At 37.9% G+C, this 27,735-nt stretch overlaps 1 protein-coding gene across 9 annotated transcripts in view; it reads right to left on the bottom strand.

Annotated features, from left to right (window-relative positions):
• The window catches only part of LCP1 (lymphocyte cytosolic protein 1), a 118,110-nt gene that overhangs the window by 22,211 nt on the left and 68,164 nt on the right, over window positions 1-27,735 (bottom strand). For 8 of the 9 annotated variants that reach the window (XM_069063698.1, XM_069063702.1, XM_069063697.1 and 5 more), the window contains 6 exons: window positions 11,879-11,965; window positions 10,734-10,897; window positions 10,139-10,268; window positions 9,200-9,332; window positions 4,051-4,132; window positions 2,091-2,256 (listed from right to left, as the gene is read on the bottom strand). In XM_069063698.1, coding sequence (XP_068919799.1) covers window positions 2,091-2,256; window positions 4,051-4,132; window positions 9,200-9,332; window positions 10,139-10,268; window positions 10,734-10,897; window positions 11,879-11,942 — 739 coding nt within the window. In that variant the 5' untranslated portion in view covers window positions 11,943-11,965. Of the gene's footprint in view, window positions 1-2,090; window positions 2,257-4,050; window positions 4,133-9,199; window positions 9,333-10,138; window positions 10,269-10,733; window positions 10,898-11,878; window positions 11,966-20,500; window positions 20,549-27,735 lie in introns of those variants that run through there. The other variant, XM_069063703.1, reaches the window with a different exon arrangement.

Raw genomic sequence — 27,735 nt, 5'->3', positions numbered from 1 at the left:
TAGAGTTCAAATGCTTACTTCTATATTTATAGCATCTCAGCAATGTAATTTATCCATCCCCCTTCTCTCAGCTTCCAGAGGAAAAGGTTTTATTTAGATAGAAGATTTAATTTAGAACCTGCCATTTTCAAGGCAATATTTTTGTGCCACAGTTCCTAAGATAGATTTTCTTCCTTTTAAAACATTAATTATAAAGAAATCTCACAAAAATACAATATATATGGATTGAGATAGTATATGTAAAGCTTTTTATACATGCCTATTGTTATTATAGAATAAGGTATGTAAGACACCATGGGACACTCCACAGAATCTTTTTTTTTTTTTTTTGTAAGCAATTGGGTTTAAGTAACTTGCTCAAGGTTACACGGCCAGTTATTTCTGGGTGTGGTGCTACACTCCACAGAATCTTACAATTTAAAGACAGAGATAACATATTGATGTCCAATGGAAGTTACACTTCTGGGTGCTGATCATATCTGTACATGAAATAAAGTATCTAGAATGTGAGAGCTGGAAGTATTAGCAATCATTTAATCTTACTCCCTTATTTTACAGATGAGAAAAGTGAGGCTCAGAGGTAAAATGACTTGTCCAAGATCTTGCAGATAAGTCAGTGGCAGAACCAGGATTAGAATCCAAGTTTCTGTATGCCCATTCCAGTGGCCTTTCCACTATAGCATTGTGTTGTGTAATACACTTGCCTGTGAAACTGGGATATCATTATTTTATATGCACATGGAAAGGATGTGCTGTGGCAGATATTTGAAAACACAGGGATGTAATGGGAATGCAAATTTGGAAGATTTTCCCTGCCCCTAGGCTAAAGTGCACCTGAAGCCTGGGGAGGGAGGCTTGTTTTTCAGTAGATACTTTTTGATTGGCCAGTGGGTCAATAAGGTTACATTCTCTGAGCCAGGAGAAGGCTATATAAGCCCTGATGTGAGGCTTTGTTTTGGGGGCTCACTTTGAGAAGTGTTCTGTGATTTGATCTGTATTCTGGGAAGCCGTTTTCCAGGGCCCCCCCGGCTTTGAAAAACCCAGATGTTGAAAGCCAGATGTTGATTTGGTATGGATGTAATGGTTGGACAGTTTGAAATCTGTCTACTAGATCTGTTTCTGTCTTGATAATTCTGCCTGTGTACTTTGAAGTTTGGGGTGCTGATCTTTTCCTCTGAACAAGGTAAACAATATATGGTCTGACTGATTAAAGTAAGCTTGTTAACCCATTTTGAGTTGCTTTCCTTTATCAAAGCAGATCCAAGAACCTGTGGTGGAAGCAAACCCTGAGGACGTGCTTGGGGTGCTTGCTGCTACAAGGGAATAAACTTACCAGGTCATTAATTACTTATGAATTGTAAATCTATCATGTGACCTTTATACTCTGCTTAACACATGAAAGTTTTTCTAAGGAATCTACATTTCTAGACAGGGACCATCCTGTACAGATTCAAGCACAAAGTAACATATGATATTCAATTATCATATCTGGCAGCTAGATGGTACAGTGCATAGAGTGTCAGGCCTGGAGTCAGGAAGACTCATATTCAGTAGTTCAAATATGGCCTCAGACAGTTACTAGCTGTGTGACCCTGGGCAAGTGACTTAACCCTGTTTACCTCAGTTTCCTCATCTGTAAAATGAGGTGGAAAAAGAAATGGCAAACCATTCCAATATCTCTGCCAAGAAAACCTCAAATGAGGATCATGAAGAGTCAGGCATGACTGAAATAACTTATCCAGGTCTAAAATGAGCTATCTGAGGAAAGCTTTTTGAGGCTGGCATTCCAGACAGCTAAAGTAAGTTATATGTTCCATTTAAATAGGCATTATCAGCCTGTGGTATTAAGAAGCCTTTACTTTCATATTTTAAGAAGTCTGATTACTGTGGGAAAGAAGAAAAATGATGAATGGTTGAATTTCATCTGCTGTGTCAGGTAGAGAGCCCAGCATTAATTTACATATGCTTTATTCAAGTCTTCTTAAACAGTCTGAGCCTGGATATCCTTCACACATTCTCTACTTCATCAAAATATATGCATTAGTAGAAGGCTACTCCACAAAATAAAAGGCTTTAGCCTTTGTTTGTACCTTCATTTCTGCTGAGTTCAATGTCTGCAAACAATCCGATTTTGATGACTTGCCACAAAAGGCCCAAGACCAGATAAGGTTTCCCCTCTTTTAAGTCCTCAGCTCCTATGTTAACAACATGGCACCCAATGGCTGAGGCAGAATTCAGAGCCAGGTTCAAATTCTCCTGAAGGGGTGGAAATGACAAAACATGCCAGTAAATACCAGGTGGTGATTAATGGTGATGACAGCAATAACTTGACAACCACAACAAACATCTAATTTCTTCTGAAGGCCTTATGGCGTTTTAAAAGCATTATCTCATTAGATCCCATAACATCTCTAAGGGAAAAAAAAATGGTAAGTAACAGAATGAGAAAAAAAGAATTCAGGCTAGAAGACCCAATAGTTAGCCTGTTGCTGTATTCTTCAAAAAAACAAATGTTAAGTGGAATGCCCATTTTAGTAATAATTCTTACATTTCCCATCCTGCTTTGAAATGGAGGCAGCACACTAAGCCCCCTACTGAGAAAAAGGCAGCATTACAATAATCAGAGGCCACCCATTGTCTTGTCATTGCTTATGCACTTTAACACAACAGTTGATGTAAAGAAAGGTCATAAAAGAAAGAGGCAACAACTCTCTTGGCATGGAAAGTGAGTGGGGAGAGAATAATAACCAACATTCATATTTCTGGGAGAGCTATAACTGGTGTTATTATGACAATATTTTACTGAGTATACATAATATGTAGATAACTTGGTTAAATACACAGACAAATTACATACTAGTGTCTTATAACCAGGTAGCTCATTTGTACAATAAAAATAAATTGCTAAATTCAATTTTATTTTACTTTTATTAAGATCTGCCTTCTTTCCCTTTGACCTCCCTGCCCTCTCCTGATAAGAAAACAAGAAAAACAAAATCTCTGTTACAAACATGTATAATCAAGTCAAATTCCTACATAAGTATGTAAAAAAAATGCCTCAGTCTGCATTCTGAGACTAACACCTCTCTTTCAGAAAAAGGATAGTATGTTTCATTGTGAGCCTTCTAGAATTGTGCTTGGTCACTCTATTCATCCAGATTCCTAAATCTTCCAAGATTTTGTCTTTACAATATTATCATTGTATAAACTGTTCTCCAAACTCACTTCATTCTTTATCAGTTCATATAAGTCTTCCGAAATTTCTTTGAAACCCCCCCACACACACATACACACCACACGACTATTTAAACCCAAATAAGAATCAATAAATCAATACATTGCAGATTAACTAATCAGTGATGTATGTTCTTAACAAAGTGGATTCAATTATTTTATAGAAGTGGAATGCAGAGTAGAAAGGCATTTTAATAGTTCTGAATGTACTTCTGGCTTGTTAGTTTTCCAGTTAATCAAAGTAATTGAATGCTAAAAGTAGGTTATATTTATCACACTGATGCAGTCAATAATGTAGCACGCCACAGTGAAAGCTGCCAGAACACTTCCCGTTTTCTACCCCCTCATTTCTTAGAAAGGCTTATCTTTTTCACTAAAATGGCATGTTTTTGGAATGGGCTCAAAGATAACTCATAGGGGAAGTTGAAGTTCAATTTAAGCTACTGAGAATTTTTTTCATAAATGAATCTCCCTCTTCCTTCCACTTACCCCTCTTCCATTTCTTTTTTTTATTACAGTACAGCTATTGTTATACTTAAAGACAAAACAGAAACATTTTCCCTTAATTTCCATCTGTCTGCACAGAAATCATAGGCCCCGAATCCTGGTTTATTTCTCTTTTTGGTCCAGTTTCTGAGAAATACTGTACTAAATCAAAGCAGAGCTAATTTGATACTCTGCCACATGCTGATTCTGGTAGCTTAGGACAGGTATGTAGATTGATCTTGTGGCCACATCACTCATCTCTCACCTAAATATATTCCTATAAATCAGATGAAATAGGGAAAAAAAACAAAACAAAACATTTTTCCATACCTGGATGGTGAATGGGGTAAGTTTCTTTTTGTTGATTGTTCTTTCATCAATGGTATCTGGCACTGATAGGTTGATCATTTTACTAAAATGGAAAAGACCAAAATGAAAACAATGAATGAACTGGCTCCTGACCATCAAACCCTAATAATACTGATTTTTTTTTTTTATATTCCAACATCACTGTAAGCAATTAAGACAACGTTATACCTAGGCATCTAGGTGGCAGAGTAGATATAGTGTTAGATCAGGAGTCAGGCAGACCTGAGTTCAAATCTGACCTTATGCACTTATCAACTGTGTGATCCTGAGAAAGTTATTTTACCTCAGTTTCCTCAACTATAAAAGGGAGACAATAACAGCACCTAATGACATAATGTTTGTAAAATGCTAGCACAGTGCCTGGAACAGATTAGGTACTAGATAAATACTTGTTTCCTTTTTTCCTTCCTACTCTGTGCTCCCCATATGTGAAACCAAAGAGGGTAATTTTGATTTAAGTGAATCTAGAATAGGCTTAGTATACCTGAGGGAGAGAAACTGAATACATTAACATCTTTAGACAGGGACTGAAGAAGCAAATGCATTTTGTATACACACATACACACCCCTGAATTATCTCAGCACACCAGCAAATCCTGAAAAGGTGGCTAGGTGGCGCAGGGATAGGGTACTGGGCCTGAAGTCAGGAAGACTCATCTTCTGAGTTCAAATCTGACCTCAGACACTTACTAACTGTGTGACCCTGGGCAAGTCACTTATCCTTGCTTGCCTCAATTAGTCATCTGTAAAATGAGCTAGAGAAGGAAATGGCAAACTACTCCAGTGTCTTTGCCAAGACCCCCAAGAATCAGAAACGACTGAAACAACTGAACAACAACAACAAATTGCTTCCTTATTTCCTCAGTCATTTCAATCCAGGTTATTTCTTTACAAAGAAAGCCGATAGAGAGAACAAGTTAGTGTCATAGGTTTCCAAAGTGGACAATACCGCCCCCTGGGGGAGGCTGGAACAACGAGGGGAGGGGGCGGTAGTAGCCTTGGGTGCAATTGTGGGGCATTGAATAAAAATAAGGGGGCAGTGGAAGCATAAGGAAAAAAGAAAAGATACAATTTTGAAAAACTGTACATATTTCATCTGTTGTATAACAGTTAAACTCATAGTGATTGCATTATTTTCTAAATAAACACAGAAAATGCAAGTTATAACCAATCAGAGGTCTAGTCTGATGACTGTCCTGCATTGTCGGTAAGTCTAGCATGCATCAGAAGGAACATGCGAGTGGAATGACTTGTTTATGATATGATATTATATGGTTACATGACACAATATTGGGCTATCAAAATTTCAATGCAGAAAAAAACCCCAAATTTAAAATAAATTATTAAATTTAAGATGGGTCATTTTAAAATATTTTTTTTGAAATGATGCAATTAAAAAAAAAGGTTAAAGGATAGAAAGTAGATTTCCAGAGGGGGTGCCAAGCAATTTTTTTTAAAGGGGGCAATAGGTCAGATAAGTTTGGCAACCTCTGATTTACAGTTTCTGGCTGGGAAAAGGATACCAACTTCACCTATGTATTGTTCAAAATAGGAGTATTAAAGTTTGATAAGGGAAGTAATGGAAGGATTTGAGCATTCCCCAGCAACTACACGCTGAGGAAGTTGTGTTTAGTTTCAGTTAATGGAAATCCCCTGTTCTGTTTTGGGTGTCTGAGTCAAACTCAATATTTCAGGATGAATAAATTTTTTCAATATCCTGGGTCCTGTTTTCTTTATTATTCTATTTCTCTCCTATCTTATTCTGTCCTTTTCTGTTCTATCATACACAGTATATCACATGTATTATATTATATTACAATATATCCTGTCATATTATACTATATTATGGTACTAATTTCCCCTACTAGTATCTGATTTATGCTATGTCAGGTATCCACTGTAGACAAAATCCATTTAAAGACAAGTGCTAGTAGAGATAGAATGCTACATCTGGAATCAGAAAATCTGCATTTGGATTCTTCCTCAGACTCGCCGTGTGACCATGTACAAATAAATCAGTTTCTCATAAGTAAGATGGGATATATATGCTGCCTGACTCACTGGGTTGTTTGGAGGAAAGTAAACTTGAATTGTTTTTCCAAGAAAAGCAGGATGGTATAGTAGAAAATGCATATTGGGATCAGAGTCAGGATGCCTGTGTTCACTTCCCAGCTCTATTAATTATTACTTGGGCAAGTCAATTAATTTCTCTGTGACTCAGTTTCCCTGTCTATAAAATGGGAATAGTAATAGCTCACTACCTATTTGACATGGTTTTTCTAAAGAAAGTGAACTGTAACTTTAAAGCCCATATATATTTGAGTTGTAATTATTATTGCTATTGTTGGTAATAATAATAATAATACGTAGATTTCACTGGAGCTGTTGGTAACGAAATATTTGCAATCACAATGGAGATAAAAAGAAGGTCCCTCAGGTCTGAAAGCTTTCTCTACTTTGAAGTTATACAACAAAAAAATTGCTTTACTTAAAGGGGGCAAAAATTGGCATTAGCAATATTTTTCAAGGAAAAACACTATCTGGCTGAAAGTTGTGTATTCTGCTACCATAATCTGGTACTTCTAATGTTAAAATAGTATTTTAGGCAAGAGAACATAAATTATTTAATATTATTTTCACTGATAATAATAGCTAGTTTTTATATGGCAAAGTGCTTTACAAATATAGTTTCATTTTACCTTCATAACAATCTTAGGAGGTAAGTGCTATTATTATCCCCATTTTACACTCGAAGAAATTGAAGCAGAGAGAGGTTAAGGCCAGGGTCACACAGCTAATAATTGTCCAAAGTCAAATTTGAACTCAGGTTTTCCTGACTCCAGGTAATAATAGCAATAATAATAGTTGGTATTTATTTATTTATTCATTCATTCATTTATTTTTTAAGCAATTGGGGTTAAGTAACTTGCTCAAGGTTACATGGCCAGGTGTTTCTGGGTGGATGCTAAGTGTCTGAGCCCAGATTCGAACCCCCAGGTCATCCTGACACTGGGGCCGGTGCTCTTACTCGCTGTGCTACCTGGCCGCCCCGATAGTTGGTATTTATACAGCATTTTAAGGTTTGCCAAGCATTTCTTATACCTTATCTGATCTGATCTGATCCGATCATCAAAATAAGCAAGTGAGGTAAATATTGCTACAGGTATTATTGTTCCCATTTCATACATGCCTCGTGTAGGCTAGAGACACCTGAGGGATATATCACAATGCAGACATTCCATACAACGAGGTTTAGATCAACCTCATTTTGGATAGATTCATTTCATTAATTCTGTTAATTAATTAATGTTTATTAAAATATTAGTGACCTGATTTGAATATTCACACATCCTATTGGACGTTTGAAGATTGCTTACAAAACATAATCTTCTGTAAAGATATAATCTACAAAAATAGTTTCAGATATCCCCTTTTAGGTAAGCAAGAAATGTTCTTTTGATTAGATGAAGTTCTTGAGAACTTTTCTATTTCTGAAAAATTATTTGCTGAGTAAAACTCGTGGTAAAAATACCATTTTTACACAAAGACACAGGAAACACACATGGTCACTCTCTCCCAATACACAACCCATAGTGATCTTGGCAGTTTTACACTGTTTAGGCTTTTAGCAATAGCCCCACCAATTTACAAAAACAGTACAAAGGATAAACCTTGAAGGATTTTTAGTGCCAATCTCTCTGCCTCTTGGCCTTCTCTACAACCATGCTCAGCAGAGTAGAGACTTTCACAGCTCCCTCAGTCTCCACAAAGCAACAAGTGGAGTATGGGGGATAGAACAGTTTTAAAGATATGACAATAAGCTCTGGTTAATGGGTTGGGCAAAAGTATACTCCTACATTGATTTATTTTTAAATTTTTTTTGGAGAGGGGAAGGTAGGGCAATTGGGGTTGTGACTTGCCCAAGGTCACATGGCTAGTTTTGTATTAAGTGTCTGAGGCCGAATTTGAACTCAGGTCCTCCTGACTCCAGGGCTGATGCTCTATTTACTGGGCCACGTAGCCATCCCATATATTCCTATATTTAATGACAGTGTTTCAATCTATCTAAAATAGTGGTGGTGGCAATGGTTGTCAGGGAGAGTCCACAAGACTGCCCTATTCTTTTTCCTCTTCTGTCTGAATTTCCACACTAACTACAGAGACGCTCCATCCATTATCTCTGAAGAACAGAGGCCTAATTAGAACTTGACTATACAAGTAAGCCCTGGAGAAGCCTACACTTTTGCTAGGATGGTCCTGTAATGTCAGTAAGAGCAACTCTAGGACAGACCGTTGAAAATCAGCATGTTGGGTAGATGGTGAGCTGTGTGCTGGGATAAATTGGCCACGTTCAGGTGATTAGTGCTTTCTCTCAAGTAGCTTTATAAACTTTTTCCTATAAATTCATATAGAGGTCATGTGCCCATGAATGTACAATACAAAAATCCTGTTTTAGACACAAGGTTGAGTTCCCTAACTCTGGTGACAGGATACATTCAAGATTAAGGGATGCAGGGGTGGTGGCACCGTGAATATAGCACTGGCCCTCAAGTCAGGAGAACCTGAGTTCAAATTCAGCCTCAAACATTTGACACTTAACTAGTTGTGTGACCTTGGGCAAGTCACTTACCCCAACTGCCTTGCCTTCCCCTCTCTCTAAAAAAAAAAGAGTAAGGGATGCAGTGTGCAAATGTTTCTTCTCAATTATAATTTCCTATTTTATATTACTATTGTACCAATATCAGGGAATGTTTAGATGACCTAAAATAGCATATCATCTACAAATGATTGGTATTTTGGCCACAGAATCCACATGTGTGGTTTTTTTTCACAATGAATTTATCTTCCTAATTATATTTGATTTAGGCTATTAAAATTAGTTTGGACCCCCTGTGCTATCAACCAATGACTAGGGAAAAGGAATCAGTAGAGTGCACTGCTCTCAGGAAACTGCCATGCATGGGGTTAAAACAGTGCCAAGTTTACTCCATAAGCTAAAAATAACCATATGCTTATACATTCACATATATGTTACACACTTATGCATATGTATGTGCATGTATATAATCATATAGACACATTTAGAAACCAATGAGGAAGTATTATTTACCATAGGACGATGCCATCTCCAACAGCAGTAAAGAGGTCATCTGTGTTTGGATCCATAGGGAGGACGTGCTTACAATCTGGATCATTTTCCAGGGCTTTGTTTATCCAGTTAACAAAGGCATATTTTTCTTCCTCTGCAAATCAATGGTTACATTTATCCATTTGCAAAACCATATTCCAATATAAACAACAAAGTTCACTCTGGTCTCAGAATGTCAGACCTGGAACAAACCTTGTGAGTTCATCTAACCCATCCCCCTGCTGCCTTCCAAAACCTTTAGTGCCTTTTGTAAACAGCCATAGTGTCTAAGTTTACCCAAGGTCACAAAACACTCTGAAAATAGACTTAAAGTCAGACAGAGATATTCAATAAGAACATTTAGTGGGAAGAAATAAATATTACTTCTGGCACAGGAGAAGGAATATGGTCTAATGCTTATAGGATGAACCTTAGGGGCTCTGCTTCTAGTCTTCTGTTTTTTTTAAAGCAATCAGGGTTAAATAACTTGCTCACGGTTACACGGCCAGTTATTTCTGGGTGTGGTGCTAAGTATCTGGGCCCAGATTCGATCCCCAGGTCATCCCAACACTGGAGCCGGTGCTCTTACTCGCTGAGCCACCTGGCTGCCCCTAAGCAATTGGGGTTAAGTAATTTGCTCAAGGTTACACAGCCAGGTGTTTCTGGGTGGGTGCTAAGTGTCTGAGCCCGGGATTCAATCCCCAGGTCATCCCGACATTGGAGCCGGTGCTCTTACTCGCTGAGCCACCTGGCCGCCCAAACTGCTTCTAGTCTTCTTGAGTGTTGTGTGGTTATGGGTAAGCCACTCAAATTCTCTGTGCTTCTTTCTAATCATTCCCAAAATAGGCCAATTCATGGGGGATTTTGATGAAAAATGGATATTAATGATTTCTCTTCTGTTAGTAGGCATTATGAATTTACCTGAATAGGAATGCTGTGTCCCAACACTGGACTGTTCTGAAGTACCACCAATAGCACAAATGCCTTCTTTCTTATTAATGGCTTTTCTGAAGGTCTTGGCAACTTCTGTGCTTTTTAACCCATGAAACACCTGTGAAAACAGTATGCCTTTAGAGAAGTTCAAGGCTTAACCAGGAAACTTTGGAAAAAGAAGAGAATATTGCCATAGCAGGAGAACCACATTTGTTCTAGCCACATACTAAAAACCCTCCACTCATGGTGGTATGAAGTGACCCTGGGTTTTCGAAGGCACTACCAAGTGGAGCAGAACCTTGTAGGTTCTATCAAGTAGGATATGTTCAACTATGAACCCAGTGAAAGACTCCATCATTCAAAGATCACTAGCCAAATGCAGAAAGCCTCATCACCAGAAGATCAGGTACCAAACTTCTGAACTTTTTTTAAAATTCATAACAAGTCATGAAGACTGACTATTAAGGTATAGAGGGATGTCTTGATCAAGCAAGCACTTTGAACTCACAGACCCTTGAGATATCAGAGTATTGAAAGTTCTATTTTGAAAATGTCATTCCACATCTTTTATTTTTGTACTCACTGAGATAAACTCATCAAAGCTGATCCGGCCATCATGGTTTAGATCTCCAGTTGCCATCAAGTTCTCAGTGATTTCCCTTATTCTGTACCCAGGCAAGGGCAAGCAAGCTGCCTTGAACAAGTCATTCAGTTCATTGTAGCTGATGTACCCATTGCCATCTGTATCTGTAAATAATAAATAACAAATGTATTAGTAGTTGTAGTGGTAGCCCATTATCATTACCAAGTACTTCACATACATTACCTCACTGAGCCTTACAATGATCCTATGAAAGTTGATTAGACAGTGATTAAGTTTCCTCCATTGACATGCCCAAAATTATACAGGTAAAAAGTGGTAAAGATGGCAATCAACCCCAGGCATTCATTCTGATGCCAAATCTGGAGCTCTTTCCACTGTTGTCTCACTTCATGCTGCCTTCCCAATGTTCAGTGGCCATTAAACCAAGAACACTGGGTGTATCAGATAGGATGCGGGGGAAGTGAGGAATGGCAGGGTAGTGGAGACAATGATCCCAGCATCTGGGGATGCCGCCATAAAAAGGCCTGAAGCTCAACAAAACACTGCAGCTATCACTCAAAAGGTATAGCATATTGTCACTCAGAAGGCACCATGCTAGACACTTCTGGGAGATGAGGGAACAACAGGTCCTAGCTCCAGGATGAGGAAGTTGAAACTCTAAGAGTGAGAGGTAGGGATTCTGGCCAAAGAGATCTAGAACTAAGAAGAAAATAGTCAACCAAAGGGATTTTTTTTTTCAAAAGTGGAATGGGATACAAAATGATTGTTATTAGGTAGAAGAGGGAAATGGAGGGAAAAAAAGGATGTCAATATAGAAAGCCAGGAGAAACAACAATAAAGCTAAATACGGGCTGAAAGAACCAAGAGTTGGTAGATTTCCCAGGTTGGAAATGGAGAGAGGGAAGAGAAAGGATGTCAGGTGAAGCAGAGGAAGACAGATTTTAAATGTAATCTCTTCTTGGGAACTGGCGCCTTCAGCTCCTAACTATCCCCACTGCTTTTCTTTTCTGAGCTCTTCTACTGTGCCTATATTTCATCATTTTGACGAAGCTGTGCTGAGGTAATTGAGTAATGAGAATTATTGAGCAATATTAGACTATGTCTTCCACACCAATGCTACTCACCAACTTTGGAGAAAGCTTCTCTGAGGTCTGCCATTTCTTCATCGGATACTGAACTTCTGGCCATTTTTACTGCTTTGAGTAATCAATCTACAAAAATAAACAAAAAAACTATATATGTAACATTGTAAGATATAAAAAATTGACCATATATATGTCAAGGGATATATCTGATAACTTAAAATGCATCATGTTCCACCCTTACCTTCACACTGGAACCTTTCAGTTTTTCTAAGGTGATTGGCCCAACAATGGAAACCCTCATCACATGCCTGGGATAAGAGCTTAATTGCTACCTCCCTTGCCCAACCTATTAAGCCTAACTTCAGGGAGGAGGAACAGAATGAAATAAAAGGTAAGGATATTATTTTCTGGCATCTGTTCTATTCTTTTGTTCTATCTACAAATTATACTCTCATTTTCACCCTACAGTATCACAATTGATTCTAAATGTCATCAATGACAATACCAGAAAGGGAACTGTGAAAGTGTTGCTACATATAGACAGCAATTTTATCATTTTGTTTTACTGTTACCCAGATGTGATACAATATAAAAAGAAAAGAAAGAAATGTTATTATAATCTCAGAATTTCCATATTCAGGCTTAAGTTTGCTTATTAAAAAATTATTTTAGATGCTTAATATAGGATTATTGTCTATAAACTATATAGATTTTGCTTCATTACCACGTAATATATGTGTGTATGTATGTGTGTGCACGTGTTACATTTTAGACACACTGTTCTGTTTTCTGAAGTCAATTAAGACTGAGTTCACAATATGTACTTATCCATCTACAACCTATTTATTTTGATATATCCAAAATATATCACTCAGATTCAACCACATGATCAGTAATCTCTGTATGTGTTCCTTTTAAATGTAATGATTCTGTAACTTCAAAAATTTTGAAACTGCTGTTCTATAAGACACACATTAATTTAACAAATAATTATCAAGCAACTTCTGTAAGGCACAAAGGGATATAAAGAAGGACAAAATACAGTTTTCTTCCCAAAGATGTATTATAATAAAGGATATAAGACAAGTAAACAATATATTTGATAAAAGATAATATGTGAAATGTGGATTCTTGTTAGGTTTGTGTCCAATTAGCATTTTTCTTTGAGGCTTTGTTTGTAGTTGTTTTCACATTAACTTCTTCTGAGTTTATGTCTTGGTCTTCTTGTAGTAGTAGCTTAGGTCAAGTTCTTTTATTTGTTTCTTGCTCATTTTTCCAGCCTACTTCTTGACTTTGAACTTTATATTAAAGTTGCATTCTGCTCACCTGGGGAGAGGGAGGCACTGTCCCAAGCTTCAGACTTTTTCTTTCTGCTGTTTTTAGAGCTAGTTCTGGAGGTCTGCAAGTTTTTGGTACTTCCAAGATGGTGTTATCCTAGGACAGGTTTGCACCCTGGTCTTTACCCAGAAAGGGCCCCTGCAGCCACAAACACTAGTACGCCTCTTGTCCTCAGAACTGTATTCAGGCCCCCCAATCCCCCACCACTGTAAACACTAGTTGCTCCTCTTGGCCCTGGAACTGTGACTAGAGTCCCTTCTCCCTCGTGACTGACCACCAGCACTCCTCTCTGCCCTTCAACTGTGACCCAGAACTACATATGGGTAATAGAGTTACCAATCAACACCAGCTGCACCCAGTGCCAACAAAGAGTCCTCTGTAATTTCTTTCTGACTAGGTATCTGAGCTGGGAGCTGCTACTACCGCGGTAGCTACTGTTGTTGCCTCTGTGTGTGGGTACTCCAGATAGGCCTCCTCAGCGTCACAGATTTTTTCTACAAACTTCCTCAGTTTTCTTAGGCTGGAAAAATGTCTCACCCTGACCTTTTGTTGGCTATTCTGCTCCAAAATTTGATTTGAGGTGTTAAAGTTGTTTGGAGGGGAATGTTGTGAGAGTTCAGGTGGGTTACTTCCTTAAATCTACCATCTTGACTCTCTGCCTTTGTTCATTACTTCTCCAAATTTTCCCATTTTTATTAAGTCTCATATCATTCTTCTAGTCATATAAGTTTAAAATCTCAGTTGCTCTTAACTCTTACCTCTCCCTCATCCATAATATCCAAGGAGTTGCCAAATATTATTGATTCAAACTCCATACTATCTCTGGTATCCATTACTTTCTGTCCACTGTCTACTACAATAGACAGCTAATTAGCCTCCCTAATTCCCAATCTCTTCCCCTCTCCAGTCCATTCTTCATCCATACAAAAACCATTCTCCTAAAAGGACAGGTCTTATGTCACTCTCCTGTTTAAAAGTTTTTAGGGGTTCTACAAACTGCTCAATCTGGCATTTAAAGCCCTCTACAATCTGTATTCTGCTTACTTTTTCAGATTTATTTCATATTACTCCCCTTAACATTCAACAGTCTAGTCAAAGAAGCCTATTAGCTGTTTCAAGAACATAGATAGCATTTTCCATTTCCACCACTTTACATGGGTTATGCCCAGGTTGGAATTTGTTCTCTTCTCACCTCCAAATCTTAGAATGACTCACTTCCTTCAAGACTTAAATCAACAAGATCAAATCAGGTAATGAGAAGCAACTTGAACTTAAGAAACCCATCATTTCAGGGACATGAAAAGAGAAGGGAAATGACTAGAAATCAGTTTAAGGGAGGTGTAAGTAATTTAATGCGAGTCTAAGCTAAGAATATCATTCCACTTTGCTGGGACCCAAACAAAAACATATTATCTTGGAAGAGTAGCTTCTAATTAGCAGGATGAGAAATGAATCATAGAATGTCATAATTGGCAGGGGCTATGGAAATCATTTAGTTCAATACCACCCCACTCTACTTCATTTTACAGACAAGGAAACTGAGGCCAAGGAAGGAGAGACTTGCATAGGTTTCAAATCTCAAGGAAATGCTAGACTAGGGTTTATAAATGGACCTGCTGCTGAGGGAAGCAAGGTAAGAATTGGATTTACCATTAAATGAGCCATTATGCTTCATAAAAGAGAAAGGCATCTCTCATCTAAGTAAACTGAATGTGCAAATGACATAGTTTTCCAGAAGCAGGAAGTGGAAGTAATTAGATTGAATATCTTTAACTGAGGTCATATCTAAGAAATGCATCAGTTAGGGCTAGCAGCAAACATTAGGTACTATACATAGCATCATCATTGTGCTTACCTGGAAAAGTGAAATTCACCCTCATTTAAAGGTACAGGAAATGACAAGGTCATTAAAACCAAAAAGATTAGCCCATGAGGTTACCAATGTATGCACTGCTGGCATAGCAGGTTAGTAACGAATTATGGAAAGAAAGAGCAAAGAGAGTCCAAGGCATTTGAAGCACTGAAGGAGGAGCTGATGAGACAGGTTCCCTTTAAATCAAGGTAGTATCTTCAGGTACAGTTGTTCCTGCATTGTCTCTCCACTTTTATGAAAGAAACTTCTAACCATGTTCTAGCCAGGAACCATTTTTAAGATCTGCAGCAAATTAATGGAGAAGTTTGGAACCAAACTTTGGAAACCCTGACCGCAGGATAAATTCTAAGGGCAAAAATCTCAAATCACTTACCTAAGTCAGTTTTGAGTGTACTTGTGTGCAGATTTCATTTTATTAAGCTGATAACTGTGATATTCTAAGACATTTAGCCACAGGGTATACATACCAACTTTAAAAAATTACACAGTTTTAAAAAGTATTTAGAAATATTAATAACACAAAAAATAGCAAAGAGTAGTAAAGTTTATCCATCTATTTCATAGCTCTAGGAGTCTATAATTCCATGACTAAAGTTAGCCTAAATTAATAGGTTTTGAGGTTAAAGATCAACAAATTTGGGATCAATAGGGAAAGAAAAGTTATAAGAAACAGTGCTTACAAGAAAGATACCCAATGTTTCCAATTCCCTAAAGTCTGAAATTGCTAATTATTTTAAGGAGTTCTTAACTGTTATGGAAAAGAGGAAGAGAAATGTCATGAGATAATTATAAAAATGTAAACTTTATTTTCTATAAGTATCTTGTAAAATAAAAATAGTTTGGGATAGAAAATATTAGAGATTGTCACCTTTCAGAAAACAGAATGTAAAAATGAAAGTGATCAAGGAATTAAAGATGAAAAAATAAAAGTATTTCTGAAATAAGTTACTTCAATTGATGTTGACATTGTGTATTTTAGTGACCAGTCCTTCATTTCAGGTTGCTTAAAATAATATCATTAGCTGGTCAATTACTAGGTAGGCATACTTCTTCCATAATGTGGCTCAGAGGTCAAAGGAATACCCAGCACAAAGTTCTTACACAAATTTAGTGGGAATTCAGGGGAAAATTACTCAAATTTTTTTGAGTAATTACTTCATTTTAAAAACATGTAATATATAACAATATTAATATGCCTAGAGTAACTAAAGAAAGTGACTGCAAGTAAATTCAATATTACAAAAGATATGATTTTAGTGGTAAAGTTAAGTCGATGAACATTAATATTAAGTACCTACTATGTTGCCAGGCACTATGCTAAAAGTTGAGGATACAAAGACAAAATGATTTAAAGAAGAAATCACAGTTCCTGCTCTGCTCTCAAGGAGCTCACAGTCTAATGGGAGAAACAGTACATAAACAACTATGTACAAAGAAGATAAGGATACAAGATAAATTGTAGATGATCACAGAGGGAAGGCACTAACATGAAGGAGAACCAGGAAAAGCTTCTTGTACAAGGTGAGATTTTAGCTGGGACTTGTAGGGGGATAAGGAAGTCAGGAGATGGAGGGAGAGAAATCCAGGCATAGTGGACAAAGCATGGAGAGATGTGACTTGTGGAAAAAACAGTATGGAGGCCTTTGTCAATAAATCATAGAGTATGTGGAAGGTAGTGAAGTGTAAGAAGAATGCAAAAGGGGAAGAGGGCTGTGAAGGGCTTTGAATGTCAAAAAAATTTATATTTGATACTGAAGGTTCTGGGGAGGCACTGGAGTTTATTGGTTGACATAATCGGATAGCTTTAGGAAGATCAATTTGACAGCTGAGTGGAGGATGAACTGGAGTAGAGAGAAACTTGAGGCAGGGAGACCAATCAGCAGGTTACTGAAAAACGTCCAGGCATTCGGTGCCTACACCAGTATGGTGTCAATGTCAAAGGAGAGAAGGGAACAGGTACAAGAGATGTTGCAAAGGTAAAGTCAATAAGCTCTGGCAATTGATTGGACTTGGAGGATGAAAAAGAGTGAAGAGTTGAGGATAACACCTCAATTTTGATCCTGGGTGAATGGGAGTAACTTAATGGGTAACTTAAATATAAAAGGCAAGTTCTGAAGAGGGGAGGGATTAAGAAAGAAACATAATGAATTTAGTGGTGTCAGTACTTTCTCCACTAGAACAGATTGCAAACCCTCCACCCCCGAGTAGATGGGTTCATGAATTATTTTGACCCCCTCAAAATCATTTCATTTTCATTTCATTTGGTGATAAATTTCTCCATACTTTACTAGAATGATCTTAGATACAAAACTCCTTACATAAAATGCTTGCAAACTTTAAAGCACTATAGAAAGAGAATTTATGTAAGTTCTCATCCTGTTTTGATATGCTGGTTAGTTTCATTAAACTTTTTTGATTACTTTTTTTCTCCCTTTTATTTTCTGTTCTAAGGCATAACTCTCAAGAGTGGATGAGGGGAGGGATACATTAGAGAATGTAGGTGATACAAAAACAAAATCTGTCAATAAAATTAATTTTAAAAATAAATACCCACCTTGAGGATGAATCCAGAGAGATTGGGATGATACTGAATATCAGAGGTGACAAGTGAACACACCCCATTCAATTCTGGCTGAGCACTCCCTCCCCAAAGGGTTGCCTAATATCAGATAGGGATCAGTATAGCCTTGGGACTCACCCATTGTGGGTCCTAATGTGTCCCAGACTCACTGGGATAAGGCATGTACACAGAACAGAAAACAAGAGCGATGCTAAGTGGGGCAGCACACCTCTGTTCCATTTAGAATGGGAAAAAAAAAATCACCAGCAGAGTGTGGGATCTAATAGCCTCCTCTGTTACCACACACTTGTTTGGGAAATACCAATCTAGTCCACTCCCTGCTTCCAGGCACTCGAACTGTCCCAGAAAGAGAGCTCTCTACCATTTTATTAAAATTTTCTAAATAAGGAAATGTTACATCCTCCCCTGGTAATATATCCCAGTGTATCACATCCCTAGCGTGTAACCTAAATTCTTTCTAAGGCAACTAAAACTTATCTTCTCTTCTGCTTTTCTGAGTGGAACAGTAGAATCTGTTCTCTATAATTCAAACAAAAAATCCATCACATACCTGAATATTGTCACTGTTTCCCCTCTTTTCTTGGTTAAATAAATTTAGTTTCTTTAGTCTCTCTTCATTTTCTATTTCTTTGTTTTATTCTATTAAAAAAATGCCTAGCCCAACCCAGTCATGTCTTTACCTCCAGGAGTACAGCATGCCTGAATCACTGAAATTTCTCTAGAATGTAAAAGAAACCCCTTCACCTGGAAGGTTGCTTCACCCCTAGACTTCTTACAATGCAAGTACACGACTCCTAAAGCCCCTTTCCTTGATTGGCTGATGCCTCCCAGAACCTCCATTTTAAGGAAACCATCCAGACCTGCCATTTATTATTTCCTCTTCTGGCTTTGTCTATGATGTGTCAATATTAGTTTCTTTCCTCCTTTTCTCACCCATCAGCTTTCTTTCATATCTTTTCCTCCCCCATTAAATTGTAAGTTCCTTGAGGGACAAGACTCTCTTTTTTATATTTATATGCCTAGAACTTAGCACAGTGCATGGCCCGTAGTAAGCTCTTCATAAATGCCTGCTGACTTGACCATTCTAGACTTTTCATCAAGTACTTTTAAGGGCAATTATTAATCAATAAACTTTAAAACTAAACTATGTTTTCTAAAAAATCAACGAAAATTTGATTGTAAATTATCTCATAGTTCCTCCATATTCCAGGGATGCACATGGGCAGAATGTACACCGCAAGTATTTAACTATGTGATGAGGTGGACTGGGGTGGAGGAAAGGAGGTGCGAGGTGCATTCACTGAAGCATGCAAAGATAAATCAAACAGCTATGCAAAAACTAGGATTCATATCTGGGGGCAAAAATATATACTTTCTATGCTCATCCTTGCTGGGTTATGAGTAATAGGGCCCCATGGCCTCCGGTTTCTACCAATAATAACTTTGAAATCCTGGGGCAAGTTTGGGATTCTCTTAACTCTTGTTAAATTGAAGTTAAACCTTAACATCTCTCTATTTTATGAAGTTCAGTTCTATGACAAACATATATTAAGGCACTATGGGGAAAGGGTGCCAAAGATACTAATAATAATAGCTAACATTTATATAGTGCCTACTATGTGCCAAGCACTGTGCTAAGCCCTTTGCAAATATAACCTCAATCGATCCTCATGACAACCCTGAGAGGTAGGTGCTGTAATTCACAATGATTAAGCGTCTGAAGCTGGATTTGAACTTAGGTCTTCCTGACTTCAGGCATATTGTGGGCAGGGAGGAGGACCAACAGCAGTGCCAAGAAACAGCTATGACTTGTATATAAATGGATATAATACAAGGCAGTGCATAAAAAGGATAAGGGAGTTATCCAAATAAAGTATTAAAAAGAAGTGTGATGGGGCAGCCAGGTGGCTCAGCGAGTAAGAGCACTGGCTCCAGTGTCGGGATGACCTGGGGATCAAATCTGGGCTCAGATACTCAGCACCACACCCAGAAATGACTGGCCGTGTAACCTTGAGCAAGTTATTTAACCCCAATTGCTAAAAAAAAAAAAAAAAGAAGTATGAAGAAGAGAGATCAGAGAGGGCTTCACGGAGGAGGTGGCAATTCATCTCCATGCCCTACCCAGGGACCTCTTCACTAGCCTTGGAACTCACAGGTCACCAGTACTTTCTGCTTCTGAAGCTTCTCTAACTGGAGGGCTGAGAAGAGAGTTTATCACAGAACCTTCATTTAAGGAGAGCTCTCGGGCTAGCCATCCTCTGATTGTCAGCTTCCTTTTATGTGTGGTTGTGTCTTATTGGATTGTAAACCCCTTGAAGGCAAGGACAATCTTTCTTTTTTTGTACTTGTCCCTCAAACACTGAACACAATACCTGGCACATGCTTAATAAATAAATGTTTACTGACTGACTGAGCTTAGTTTGGATTTGAAGGAAAAGAAAGAAGGCTTTCAACGGATAGAAATGAGGAATCAGTCCATGCCAAGTCTGGAAGAGGGTCTGTACAGAGCAGATGAGGGCAGGATAGCTGATGTAGGAGAACAGCTAATCAAGAGAGGGTAGAGGAGGAGTAATAAATGAAGTTAGAAAGGTAGCTGGACTGCAGAGGGGTTAAATGCCAGCCTAGATAACACCTCAAGCTCCCTCTACCAATCCATCCTTTTGCCAATAAATACACGATTTTTCACCTTCACCCCACTCCTGCCCCCACAGAAGAAGGGTAAAAACACCTGTAACAGGAAGACCAGTTTATGAGGAATGAAACAATTACAACAACTAATCGCTTTGGTGATTTGGTCTAAGAAGGATAGTGCAAATGCCCTTAAGTAAGATATGTCCTGAAATCAAACCCCAGGACTGCTTACCCTTACCTTTGGCAGTCTGATGATCTAAGTGAGGTTGGAAGAAGCAGCAACTGATGCCTTTTAGATGTTATTACAAGATATGCGCCCTTCAGTGCTCAGAACAGTGATGTCAACCCAAAGGGTTGTACTGGGGGAGCTGAGCCCGACTGTGGAAACGGGGAGGGGGCAGTGGAGGGCGAGCGAGACTAAAAATAGCGTGAGTCGGTAGAGCGTACAGGATGAGCCAGACCACACGGCAGGCTTTTATGGGGGCTGCCTTCAGGAAACCGCTCCATGCAGAGGGGAGACTGATACCTGCTTCTGCACAGCCAGCATAGCCCATGCTGCCTATTCCTAGGTACAGCACTTTAAATCTCAATCTCAAGCTCTAACAACACCTCCCTGAGGACTTTCCTCCATCAAGTTGACAAGCATTTATTAAGAACCTACTATGTGCTAGGCACTGTACTAAATTGCCCACTACCTTTGATCCAAATGCTGTGTGAAAAAAAGGATTCTGATTCTTAGGGGCACAAATTTAGAGCTGCAAGAAAGCTTAGAATTCATTCGGTCTATTCCTCCCATTTTACAGATGAGAAAACCAAAGCCCAGAGAAATACAGTGAGTTGCATAAAGTTATACAAGTAATGAGAGGCAGGTCCAGGATTCGAACTCAAGATCTGCACCTCTAAATCCATCAGTCTTTCCACTAAGAGATTTTTCTTCTTGGCAGAGAAAAACTCCTTGCAATTACCTCTGTCAGCCCCTGCTTGAGAAAGGCAAGATAGGGCTCTATCTTGAAAATATCTATCTATCAAGAAAAGGCTCTGGGCTCCTAGGTTTTGGGGAGGACAGCCAGGAGGCTCTGAAAGCCAGAACCAGCAGGCCAAGAAGAGAAGTCAACAACAGGAGTTCTAGAGCAGCTTTTCCTTTCCGGGTCTTGACTGACAACCTGTATTGAGCCTTCACCAGCCACAGCTCCCTATCCCTCCACTGGCATGATGGAAAAGATCATGAAGAGAGATGAAAATCAGCTGAGCAGGTAGCCAGCTCTGCAACCTTCCAATCACCCTAGACCCCTCACTTTCCCTCACCCCAGATGTCTGATCCATTTCCAAATCTCATCAACTCTATGGTCACATCTTCCCAATTGGTTTCCTCTTTACTTAAAAAGCTTTACCTTAGTTCAAGCCTTCATCATCTCTACACGTTACTAGTACAATGACCTCCTAAGTCTCTCCCCTCCCCTCTTTCACAGATTCAAAATTTTTCATTTAATTTCATATCAAAATTGTCCCCTACATGCCAAAGTGATTTTCTTAAAGTACAGATCAGAGCAGAAACTCCATATAATTTTTATCTTTTCATCTTTATCAAAGTCTTCTTTACCATAACAGGGTAGGGAAACAGGTAGATAGAAAGCAGCTGATTTGAAAAAGGCCTAGAGGTTCTAATGGACCACAAACTCAGGAAGAGCCAGCATTGTAATGAGGCAATCTGGGCACTAGGTGGAGCAGTGGACAAGAAGTTGGATTTGAAATCAAGAAGCCCTGAATTCAAAGTTGACCTCAGACACTGATCCTGGGGAAGTATCATAACTCCTGTTTGCCTTAATTTTACTTATCTGTAAAATTGGGAGAATAGCACCTCCTGTCCAGGGTCATTGTGAGGATGAGATATTTGTAAAGTGACTTGCAAATTTTAAAGTGCTATATAAATGTTAATTTATTGTTGGTAGTAGTCTTCATCATTTTCATCAACATCATTAAAAAAGTACTTTAATCTTAAGCTTCATTAATAAAACTCTAATATCCAAAGCAGGGGTTCTTAGCCTTTTTTGTGTGTCAGATTCTTTTGGCAATGTGGTGCAGCCTATGGAAACCTTGAAAGATTTTGTTTTAATTCATAATGAAAGGAAATGCTAAATTTCAGTTAAAGGTTAGTAAAAATGGAGATGTAATTTTTTTCTCATGCAAATTCATGGACCCCCTAAAAGCTAATGACAGACATATATACCCTATGTCAAGAATCTCTGGTTCAAAGGGAGAGAGGTGAAGGGCCTGTAGAATACATCTGTAGTACTAGGTCCAGTTCTAGGTAATATATCTTAGAAGGAACACTGACAATCTAGAGAAATGTCTAGCTGAGGATAACCAGCATAGTGAGGTGGCTGAAAGTAGGAGAAGACTGGATGAAAGAACCAGGGATATCCAGCTTTGAAAAGAGAAGGCTGAGGATCTGAGAGCAGAGGAAGAGGTTGAAGTTGCACATGATAAAAGTCTTCAAATATCCAAAGTTATCAGATTCAAGAGGACATCGATTTATTTTACTTGGTCCTGTAAAACTAGGGAGGAGTTACAGTGGACTTTGGGTCAATGTAAGGAAAAACTTCCTAATAATTGAGAGTTATCCACAGATGGAACAGGAAACAAGTTTCCATTCACTGAAGATCTTCAAACAAAGATTGGACAATCCCTTGTTAGAGATGTTTTTAGATAAGACTTGGGATCATGAATGGGTTCAAATCCAGTCTCAGACATTTATTAGCTGTGTGATGCTGATCAAGTCACAACCTCTCTGGGCCTCAGTTTGCTCACCTGTAAAATGAGAGGGTTGGACTCAAATGGCCCGTAAGGTCCCTGATAGCTCTAAATTTATGTTCTTACACAGATTCATAATTTGGTTAGGGATATAAGGTCCTCTCTGATTCTATATAGAATTAGAAAAATGACATCCATCTCTATTGGATTTCGCATCAGAGAGAATAGTTGTAGAGATGCTTATTTCTATGTTTTCTTTAGGAGTCAGCATGTTTTTCACTATATCCATCTTTTTTTTAAGTTTATAATTTTCCAAGTAACAAGTTTTTTTTTTAAATTAATCTGATTCTCCTACTTAAAAATCATTAACATATGTCCACGTAGTCCAGCAAAACAAATTCCCACATTAGCCGTGGGCAAAAATTTATGTCTTTTTCTGGATTTTAAGTTCATCATCTCTGTCAGGAAGGGAGTGGCATGTTTCATCTTCATTCGGTTGGACTCATTTATCATTATGGTGAGAAGCATTCTGAAGTCTTTCAAAGTTGTTTTTTCTCTATAGTTGCTATCATTTTAGAAATTCCTTTCCTGGTTTTGCTCATTTCACTCTCCCCAGTATCCTTTAAAATTGTCCATTTCATCATTTGTTCTGGCACAACAATACTCCATTACATTTGTATACCCCAACTTGCTGGACCCATTTCCCAATAGAAGAACCTCTGTTTCCTTTTTGGGGCAACCTTAAAAAGAGTTATTCTATTTTTGTACATATAGATCCCTCTCCTCTTTGATTTCTTTAGGGTATAGTCCTAACAGTGGTTTAGCTAGGTCAAAGGGTATGTACAATTTGTTAATTTTATGGGCATAGTCCCAAACTGCTTTTCAGAACAACCAGACCAATTCACAACTCCATCAACAATGCACTGTGTATCTGTTTTCCCACAGCCCTTCTATCATTTGTCATTTTCTTCTTTTGTCATCTTTGCCAGTCTGATAAGTGTGTAGTGGAAGCCCAAAGTTACTTTAATTTATATTTATAATTATTATATATAATTATATTTATAATATATCTAATTATTAAGGTCCAAAGCATTTTTATAAGATTGCTGATAATTCAGATATCTTCTTTGAAAATTGCCTATTCATATCCTTACACCATTTATCTTTTGGGGAACTTATTTCATAAATTTGACTCAATTATATATCTTAAAAATGAGACCTTTATAGAGAATTTTTTACAAAGACTTCCCCTCCCCCCCTTATCTCTTTCCTTTCTCCCCACATAGTATTTCAGTGTCCTTAAAATACCCCTCATTATATATTTGGGGGATCTCATTATTTTCATATATTTCTAAATTTACAAGTAGTTGAAAAAAAAAAGCAATTTATAAAAAAAAACAACTATGCTGACAATAAGGGCAAACTCTGGGGGAAGTACTATCATTGTGACTCATGAATTATTCACTGACTCAAACAGGAACTGCCTGACAGTCAAACCTAGGTGCTCAGGGGGGAAATCTTGCATTTTATGGTTCCCTGGACTAGTTACACTCTAGTTTTATCTTTGCTTTTCCCCCATTGTAACTCTCTCTGTCCTTGTTTTATATCCCTTCTTCAGAGCTGTTGAAGGTCTAAATTTCTAAGAGCACTCTAAAGACTAGTAGCAGCAATTAGGACCCAACCACTTCCCTATTTTTTGACCTATTTTCTGTGGAATGGTTATGGGAACCTGGCCTAATCTACCCTAAGCCCCATATGTGGAAAGTACCTTGCAACAGCAGAGGAAATGGAGCCAGACCTTGTAAGTGTGTAGAAATTCTGAGGGAAAGAACATTAAACTGGTAGTGAGGTCATCAATCCTATCTAGCAACCTCAAAAGATAAGTAAGTAAAAAATCCAAGATGCTACATTTATAACACGGGACTACTTCATAGAGTAAGGTTTAACTGAGATAATATATCCAAATTGCTTTGCAAATTTGAAAACAATACATAAATGCTAGCAATCATTAGCTCTTACTGCCCAGAAACATGGGGTACTGGTTCTGTTGGGCCTTTCGGGTGTTACTACTATTCTCTCCTACCTGGTAATTTCCTGTATATTTGACACATCTGAAGTTTGGATTTGAAAAACATCCAAAAGATGAACAATATTTTTACATGTAAATAATTACTATAATTTTAAATTTAATTTGCTCATTTATTTGACCTCATTAGCAACAGGATCTGATACACTGAAGTTTTAATACACTCATACCTCAAGAACCAAAATGAAAGGCTACACTTTGAAGCTGTAGGATATGGGTCAATTTGATGTGTTTCACTTTTGACTTTTAGCCCCTGTATCACATTCCCTCCTTCAGAGCTGTTAGAGACATGACTCATGGAGTCATAGCATGGTTGACTGATATTTACTGTCAATTGGTTGTATTACTGAATTAAGGTGACAAACTTTCAAGTAATGTAATGTTTATATAACTTTCTCTTAAAGGATTCCACACCAAGAAAATTTCAGGCAATTTTTTCAGGATTGCATTATAAAACTAGTATGTCCCTATAGTAATCTTGGAATCACTTGGAAAGTCAGACCAGTAAAGATTAGAGACCATATTTGAATAAATGAGGATGAGCATTCTAGGTTGAAATAATTGTTCAAATGTTGTTAAAAAGCATTTAGTCCATGGGCCTACTGTGCCTTTCAAAGGCAAACTCAACAGGGCAAGATCTTACCTTTTGTAATTTGTAATATAAAATGGGTTGCAGTCACAAAGCCAAACATCATACAAGAACAATTCAATTAAATAAATGTTTATTTAGTGCTTTTTGTAAGTGGAGTATGTGCTGGATGGTGAGAGCAATGCTAATGTTTAGAAAAGGCATCTCCCTGGACCTCATTGAGCCTACAGTCTAGTAGGGGGATATGACATATATACACAAACTGTAATACATAACTGGACATGAAGTGCACAGTGATCCCCTCCTCCCTCAGCTCAAAACCCACTAGAGGATTTTAAGCAAAGAGTTGATATGGCCATATGAATTGATATGATGGAGAGCCTAGTAGCTATGAAGAGAGATAGGAGCAAGGAAAAAGTGGAGGTGGGAAGAAATGCTAAAAAGTTATAACAGTAGATCAGATGGAGTAGCAATGACAGTCTGTATATGATTTTTTGTTTGTTTTAGAGCATGTGTTCCTTTTTAATGTGAGAACAGAGAGGTGGGGACAGAATGAAGAAGACTTGGTGACTGACTGCACATGAGAGCCATAGGAGAAGGAAGAGCCAGAGACAAGATTTTGAAGTGGCCAACAAGATAAAAAGCAAGGTCATTGACAGAAACAGTGAAGTAGGAAAGAGAAGCAAATCTTGGAGTCAAGATAATGCACTAGGAAATGAAAGAAACTCTAACCCAATAAAAAGCTTAAGTAATAGTTATATTAAATATTTACTGAAGCAAGTATTCTGGATTGATAAGGAATGTAAAGAAAGGCTGCCACATCATTTCCCAGAAGTTCTGATAGTCTTTAGGGAAGGGGTGATAACAAGAGAGAAGAACAGAAGTCTGAAGATACTCTACTGACAAAGACATGACAGTCCATAGAGAGATGGGGAAATTTAAAGTGGGACTTTCCAAAATATTTAGTAAGTACAATCACCAGCACCACGCATTTTTTAAAGGAAAGAGAGTTGTTTAACAATGCAAACTTGTTTCCCATCTGCACTCTGCTTAAACTCATTTTGCATGTCCTATGTAACATAACTTCTTTATTAGGAAAAGAATCCTGTGCTCATCTTCTTACTACTAAGAGATTTTTTTTTTCTCTGCCAAGTTCTGGTGTCAGCAATGTGGCCCAGACTTTAGGGCAGCAATGATGTCATTTGAATACCAAATCTGTCAGAGGAGTGACAAGTAGGTAAATCATATGTAAATTTTATGCAAGTATGATTGTGGCTCTCCTAATTAAGGCACTTGGAAATGGATCACAGGAAAATCCTATCAGAGATGTCTGGATTAGGGGATCAAGTGATAGGTACCCTGAGTACAAAGCATTGTAATTTTCCACTCTTCTCTCCAGCATGCAAACAGAAGAGAGGGAAAGGCAAGTTCTCAGTGAGATTGCAGATCACATGCATAATTCATTTGTCTACTGAATTTAGTGTCTTTATGTTGTCCACACAGAAAGGTTTCTCTTTTTCGCTTTAGCTCAGCCAGGCAAGAACCGGAAGAAAATAACGAGAGAAACCCTGTAGCTTGTGCTGGACTTAAAAAAGAAGAATCAATGCTACCACCACAAAACTGTGGCTTTGCAAGTTCCTCAATTTAACATTTCAGTCCTTCCTTCCGGGAGTAAAAACAACTGAAGTTCTTTAAGAACCATCTTCTTTTTAAACTAGTCAGAGTGACTTCATAGCACTATTGCTCAAATCTTCAGCAAAGTCATTTTAATGCAAAAGATTTGCAGTCACAATCCTAACTTCATTTGTCCTTCAATTCAGACTTCAAACACATCCCTTTCCCTTTGAAAATTTTAAAGATACCTATGCACTTACTCATCCAATAATGGTGATAATAATTAAAAGTACATTGATGGTCATAAGTATAAAATTGCTTATTTTTCTCATATAATTCCTCTGTCCCCAGATCTCACAAATGTGATTCCCCCAATTAAAATCATTCTAAATGTGAATCACTAAAGTATCTCTTTCAAAGAGAAAACCCATTG

Source organism: Petaurus breviceps, unplaced genomic scaffold (genome assembly GCF_028583685.1).
Source record: "Petaurus breviceps papuanus isolate PSGF00001 unplaced genomic scaffold, PetGlider_PUasm1.0 90594, whole genome shotgun sequence".
NCBI lineage: Eukaryota > Metazoa > Chordata > Mammalia > Diprotodontia > Petauridae > Petaurus > Petaurus breviceps.
The sequence above is the reverse complement of the archived record's forward strand: the minus strand, read 5'-3'. Positions and strand labels throughout refer to the sequence as shown.